Source organism: Lepidochelys olivacea, assembly GCF_965140295.1.
Source record: "Lepidochelys olivacea isolate rLepOli2 genome assembly, chromosome: 2".
Taxonomy (NCBI): Eukaryota; Metazoa; Chordata; order Testudines; family Cheloniidae; genus Lepidochelys; species Lepidochelys olivacea.
In genome coordinates this window covers 230,371,396-230,378,598 of record NC_140412.1, presented here as the reverse complement: position 1 = coordinate 230,378,598, position 7,203 = coordinate 230,371,396, and the positions used below count along the sequence as shown (strand labels likewise).

The following is a 7,203-nucleotide window of genomic DNA, read 5'->3' as shown; positions in this document are numbered from 1 at the left end:
TCCCTTTGAATCCTTTCATTGATTTTGATGCAGTGTCATCCGTGCTTAAAACTATTGAAGCAACCCAAATGTTTTTAGATTTGTTGTCGTTTGCACCCTATGGATTTTATACTATGGGTTCTTAAAAACTATTTTTAATGTTTGTAGGCACAGAAGCAAAATTAATAGTTACATATTCAACCACGAGGAAAGGTGAGGGGGAAAACCAGAGAAAATATTGTTGAAAAGTGTTAGGCACTGTATAAATTCATTCTGAGGGTCTGTTTATTTAATGTGTCCTCAGAAACGTTAGTTGGATGGGCAAAATGAAGTGCTACACTTAATGCAGTAGCATTTACCTATCTGTCTCTAATGCAATAACATTAGAACACCACCTACGATCAGTTCCAAAATTTCAAGGAATGTTCCAGTCATCGATGAGCAGAACCCTTTTGCTTTTGGTGAAAACTGATAGGGAGAAGATGGAGAGCAGAGGGAGCCTCTTGTATCTGATTCTGCAAGCAAGAGAAAAGAAATAAGAATTGTGTGGGGAGGGGACTCGCACAGAGACCCTGGCATGCGGGGTGAGGGGGGCAGAATGGGAGTGCCTACAGAATCCCTGGCAGCTGGGAGAATGGGCAACTATGGTATGGGGGCCAAGGGGTATAGGAGGAATAGAGGACAATGAGAGGCACACAGGGCCCCTTGATGGAGGAAAATGGGGGGAAATAATATGGGGAGAGGGGCAAGGGAACCCAAAGCCCTTGGCATGTCAGAGAGAGATGAGGAGGAGCACACAGAGCTTCTGGCATGGGGGTGAGAATATGGGATCCTTATCTGGGGGAAGAGGGAGGAATGGGGGACTCACAGAGCCCCTGGCATGAAGGGGAGAGTTTCTGGGAAGCTCTGAAGCAGAGGGGCATAGGAAGGTGGCTAGGGAGCTGGTGGGGGTGGGGAGGAGAGAGATTGGAAGAAAGCAAGAAGCCTCTGCTGTGTGCAAAAAAACAAGTGCAACCATCTAGTTAGTATCTGTTGATTCAGTCACAAGTCAACTTAAAACAACTATATTTGGGTAAAATACATATTTTGTTGTTGGTGTTCAGTTTGATTCTGTGTATTGCTATCAGAGCACTCCTGTCATTTCTCCAATTAATTATTTTAGGAAGGGTTGGAAACTTCTCCTTTTATGAAAATAGTCATTTGGTGACCAATGTGACTGTGACATTCCATACCGGCAATCACCTGGGATTTTTATTGATGCCAAGATCCTGAAACTTGCAGTGAAACATGCAGTAGTGCTGTGATGTTTCTTTTGCCTAGTCAGCTACATATTTCAAGAGACTTCAGTTGTGTTTCATTGTTGCAAAGGTCAAAGAGATAATGATTAAATCAAGGGAGATTGTTTTTATCACTTGAGTTTTTCTATTTTTTTTTTTAAAAAAAAGAATAGGAAAATGTCAAAGTTTTTTTAAAAAAGGGAAAAAGTCCATTTCATTTTTAGGTCATTTATATATTTTCAGTACTTAGGTGTATTAATTCAGTTATGGCTCACCCACTCTGGGGCAAATAAGCAGAGTGGGCACTACTGCGAGCATACTGAGGATCTTGCAAGAGCAAAGTGCACCTGTTAAGCTCTCAAAACTAACATTCGACACTGGCGGTTTCAGTCTAACTTGCCACACGTCCCAGGAAGGCTGGCAGCAAGCAATGCTTTGGTCAGCTTCTGTCCCTTGGCTTCTGGCTGCCTTATTAATACTTTCTGGATTAAGCTGTGAATCCAAATATTATGAAAAAAAGAGGCAGAAAAGAAGCATTTCTGATGAACAGTAAGTACCATTGTTGGTGTCACTTACAAATAGATCTGTTCACATGGTGTGGTTTTAAATACCAGGAATGGGAATGGCTCAAATAAATTTCTTTACAAAGTCTTTGGCAGATATGTAGCTAAATGCCATCTTCTCTTCTTTGATACAACAGGCCTCGCATGACCTCAGAAAGGGGGAATTTAGTATTTCATACAGGCGCTGCCAAAAATATTGAGTTTAGAACCGGATCACAGGGAAAAATAAAAATTAATGAAGATGACCTCGCAGAGCTTTTTAGTCAGGTGGTATACTTACTTATTCTTATTAAATGTTCACCTTTTTGCTTGCACAATTACAGTTTAATTTAAATGTACATGCTCGCAAAATTTACCACAGGAACTGTTTCAGGTATGGCAATGGTTTTATTACTGTTAGCATTGCTGACATCATTATGAGATGATCATGAATTATTACAGACCCATAAAGAAATTATGTAGCTATATAAAAAATTAAGAGGCAGTTGCGTACACTATGTAACTCTGTTATCTCACTGAACTTTATCATAAAATACTGAGAAGATCCAACTTTCTTCAGCAACTGAAAAGACAAAATGATTGTTTCACATAGGTTTCTAATACACTAGAACTAACCTTTTTTTAAAATTTAGATCAGGAAAAATAAAGATGAGATTCTAGAAGTGAAAAGAAGCACTGGTGTCCTTCAGAATTTTTCAAACCAGATCACTCTGATTAATTCCAAGGTAAGTCTCACCTCATGTCACATTTTCAGTTCCTGATTTTCAGTTCCTCATATCATCACATCTTCATGATTTCTCTGACTGTTACCAGTGATGGGCCCAAATCCTCCACGGAGAATTTCATGGGCTTAGGAAAAAAATTAGAATAATTTGTATGGGCCTGATCCAGCGCCCACGAACCAAGAACCAAGATAAAATCCTGAAACTATGGCTCTTCTTTTTGGCTCATCGGCATCTGTGCGTACCTAATCCTGAAGGTCCTACTCAGGCAGAGACCCCAGTGCACTCAAAGACTGTAGGAATGGGCCATATATATCTAATACAACAAGTGTTGCACAGAGTCAGCGTTCCATATGTTGAATCATGTGTCTAGTGAAACTAGAGATGGAAAAGGCCTCGTAGGTCATTTTTCCCATCTCCTGCGAATGCAGATGTTTTCCCTACAGTGCATTCTGGAATCCTTTATTCAGTTCAGTTGTAAATCACTCCAGTTATGGAGTTTCCACAATTTACCTTGGGGAAAATATTCCGGAGTCCATTTGAAATTATCCTGATATGTATGCTTCATTTGACTGGGTTCAGTTTCAGTCTGTTGCTTCTAATCATATCCCCTTGGCTGATCGCCAACAATTCCTTTTCCTCCTTTGTGTTCATACCCTTCAAATAGCTGTAGACAGTTGTATCCTCTTTGAGGCCCCTAATCCTGCAAAGATTTCTAAACAGCAAAATCCTATTGAACTACTCAAATGCTTAAAGTTAAACACACGCATAAGTCTCCAGGACTGGGGCCTTAGTTGTTTAATCAAATTTATACATATTTAGGTTGTGATTTTCAAAAGAACATAAGTGGTTTAGATAATGAAATTCTACTGAATGAATATTGGGCACCTTATGCCTCTCTGAAAATTCCCTTTTTGTTTTTCCATATGTGAAAATCCCTCCATGTTTCCTTGGTCTACCAGTGTGTACCTGACTGAAAGGTGCAACCAGTCAGTCCCAGGACACACACATATCAGCACCCCTTTAATCCCAAACACATTTGTCTTTGTATATCTGTTGCAGATTGTGAGTCTTGAGGGCAGATTTCAAAACGTAGAACAGGTGAGTAATTATGGAACAAACCTAGCAGGTTTTATTAAAAGCAGAAAATGAAGGATGACTGCAAGAATAAAAATAACTAGATGGATTCTGTCCTCCCATGCATCACTCAGGGCTGCTTTTCTCATTAAGAGCACACAGACATGAAGTCACGATTTATAGATGAGCTGAAATACCTTCTTTTCAAAATAAACTCTGTCAGATTCCCCATTCTTTAATTAAAATATCTTTGTAGAGTTAGAAAAATGGCAACTAGATACTGGGGGGGGGAAATCTCCTCCTTTTATGATCTGCCAAGACTAAGCCATGATTTGGGAACTCAATCTGAGTGTTTGCTTGTATTAAAGAAATCAATTTTAGTTATTAATTGCAGCATGAGTAATGCAGTTGCCATATAAACCATGCATGTGGCATCAAGAATGAAAGTGAGGCCTTTAGCTCTAGAAATATGGGTCCTCTGCTAGTAGAACTAATGAAGACTCTCTATTAACTGTCACTTGTTGTCGAGCTTTTACCCTCTCAGTGGGCGGCAGCCAGCCTCTACAGGGAAACACAATCACAGACAGACAATTACATTATTAGTTGTTACATTTTCGTAGTGCCAATTGTGTGCTAAGCCTTTCGCAGACAAATCTGACAAAAAAGCAGACTCTTTTAAAGACCATGCTAGCAAGTAAACTGATTTCTCGTTCATTGTTTCAGACTGTCCTGAGGAAAGCGTGTAGTAGCAACCCCTGTCAGAATTCTGGAACCTGCCTAAGCCTGCTGGATGCCTTCTTTTGTCTCTGTCCCAGTAACTGGCAGGTGAGTCTTTCAGGCTATTTGAAGACATCCAATACAGATGATTGTCATTATTGTCATCAGTAGGGTCCAATTCTGCCTCCTTCACTCTCACTGAGTAGCACCCATAAAAATAATGTGACAATTCATAGAGTTAAGGTAATTCTCTATATGAAGAAGGATGGGAGGCTCTAGATCTTAATGACAGGTTTCAGAGTAACAGCCGTGTTAGTCTGTATTCGCAAAAAGAAAAGGAGTACTTGTGGCACCTTAAAGACTAACCAATTTATTTGAGCATAAGCTTTCGTGAGCTACAGCTCACTTCATCGGATGCATACTGTGGAAAGTGTAGAACATCTTTTTATATACACACAAAGCATGAAAAAATACCTCCTCCCTCGGATGCATACTGTGGAAAGTGTAGAAGATCTTTTTATATACACACAAAGCATGAAAAAATACCTCCTCCCTCGGATGCATACTGTGGAAAGTGTAGAAGATCTTTTTATATACACACAAAGCATGAAAAAATACCTCCTCCCTCGGATGCATACTGTGGAAAGTGTAGAAGATCTTTTTATATACACACAAAGCATGAAAAAATACCTCCCGAGTGGGGTGGGAGGAGGTATTTTTTCATGCTTTGTGTGTATATAAAAAGATCTTCTACACTTTCCACAGTATGCATCCGATGAAGTGAGCTGTAGCTCACAAAAGCTTATGCTCAAATAAATTGGTTAGTCTCTAAGGTGCCACAAGTACTCCTTTTCTTTTTTCTAGATCTTAAGTAACTCTGTTGTAACTCCACAGACACTCTGTGGTCCTTCTATGAACCTAGCTATTGTATATTCCTGTGTCAATGTTAGTCTGTAGTAAAGCACATCTTTTGAAGATTAAGGGTGATATATCAGTTGCCCAAAGCAATGCAGCTCCTTTAATATCCGACTCATCAGTTGTTATGTTTATATAAGGCTCTCACACATTTGTCTCTCACACAACAGTGCCCATAAAAGAACCATGGGACAAATTATTTGCTAGTATAAATTGGTGTAAATGGAGCTGTGGAAATTTGCACTTGAGAGAAGGTGGGTCCACCCTAGACCTGAAAAACCATCGCGTTGATATTTTTATCAAAATGGATGCTTTTTTCGCAAGACGTTTCAGAAAACAGTATTTTCAATGAAAAAATATGTTGTTGAAAAATTTCCAACCGGCTCCATTAGTAACCTAAAAGACGATGGTGAACTCCAGTTTATGTTATCCATATGCTTTCTATACATTTCTAAAAGGTTTTATACCCTGGTGTGGCTGATAAGTAGGGTAATGGAAACAAGACAGAACAATAGCAGTTTGTTATAGTGTTTTATAAGGGAAGCTGTGGTAATAGCAGCCTATGCTTTGTATATCCTCTGAAACACTTCTGTTAAATTTTGGCTCCATGAACCACTTTGATTCTCTGTAATTTGGAAAATACCATGGATTTCTATGTCATCTCAGGGCCTGTTCTGTTCAGTTGATGTTAATGAATGCCAGATTTATGCCGGAACAGCACTCGGCTGCCAGAATGGAGCAACATGTGTTAACACACCAGGAAGTTACAGGTAACTTTTCATGCTCTTACACAGAAGTTCACTATTAGGATCCTCTAACATTTTTATGTCACTTATTGCCACTACAGTGCCACTCCTGGAAATAACAATCTTATAGTTAGGTACTGCAGCAGTTTTCACTCAGAGCATAAAACACTTCATAAATTATGTATCCAATCCTGATGCATGCAAAACTCACTGGAGCCACTGGGACCTTTGCCTGTTTTGAGGCAAGAGGATAAGGCCCATATAAAGATTGTGTAAGACTGTCTTTCGTTCTGGTCCCGGCTACCTTGTCCAGATGAGGAGGCATAACTTGGTGCTGCATACTACAATAATGGGTGGAGGCTGGACTCCACTCACCAGACTTCCCTGTCGCAGGCCTGGTTTACACTACATAGTTGGGTCAAGGTAAGGCAGCTTACGTCAACTTAATTATGTCAGTGTACACATATGCACTGCAGCCTTACTCCTGCCGATGTACTAGGGCACTTACACCAACAAAGTAATTCCACCTCCACAAGAGGTATAGGGCTTATGTCGGTGTAGTTAGGGTGACACAGTTTCTGTATAGACACTGTGTTTTACTTACATCGGCTGTTGGCTGTCTTGCCAATGTCACGGTTCCATGCTTGAGCTGGCTCTCAGCTCCCCCCCCGCCCTGCCCCACTGCCCCTCTTCAATCGTGGAAGCGCTCCCAGTGAGTACACGTGCCACCAACAGGAGGGTAGTGTGGACATCAGCCACCACAGTAATTACTGAGGTGGCTGTAAGTTGACCTAACATAGATCAACTTAAGTCTGTAGTATAGACATGCTCCTTGTGTGCCAGCTGAACCAGCATGGGTACAACCAGATACAAAACAAGCACAGTCCAGACAACCCACACCAAATTCAATTATTTGGAAGTTTCTGAATTATTAAATAACATTTCCCCATTCCCTAGGTTTATCTTCCCCATTAGGGCCGTATCACAGATTGAAGCAAGTTTTTCAATTAAACTAAGTGGGGGAAAATTCAGTGACCCCTTCCCTGCCGTTACGCGCATGGAAATATCTTTGCACTAAAATGAAAATTAAACACTTATCCCAAAGCTAATAAAGTTGTAGAACTTCTCAAATATTTTAGATATCCATTTAAAGTAAGCAATTGATATTCTGCTTGTTTGGTGGCAATTGTTATATAGCGTAATGAAA

At 40.1% G+C, this 7,203-nt stretch overlaps 1 protein-coding gene across 2 annotated transcripts in view; it reads left to right on the top strand.

Annotated features, from left to right (window-relative positions):
- Positions 1-1,664: 1,664 nt before the first annotated feature.
- CUBN (cubilin) overlaps positions 1,665-7,203 on the top strand; it is a 227,628-nt gene continuing 222,089 nt past the window's right edge. Inside the window, exons 1-6 of one of the 2 annotated variants that reach the window (XM_084618745.1) lie at positions 1,665-1,805; positions 1,957-2,086; positions 2,452-2,544; positions 3,604-3,642; positions 4,342-4,443; positions 5,917-6,020. In XM_084618745.1, coding sequence (XP_084474871.1) covers positions 1,687-1,805; positions 1,957-2,086; positions 2,452-2,544; positions 3,604-3,642; positions 4,342-4,443; positions 5,917-6,020 — 587 coding nt within the window. In that variant the 5' untranslated portion in view covers positions 1,665-1,686. The remainder of the gene's footprint in view (positions 1,806-1,956; positions 2,087-2,451; positions 2,545-3,603; positions 3,643-4,341; positions 4,444-5,916; positions 6,021-7,203) is intronic. The other variant, XM_084618746.1, reaches the window with a different exon arrangement.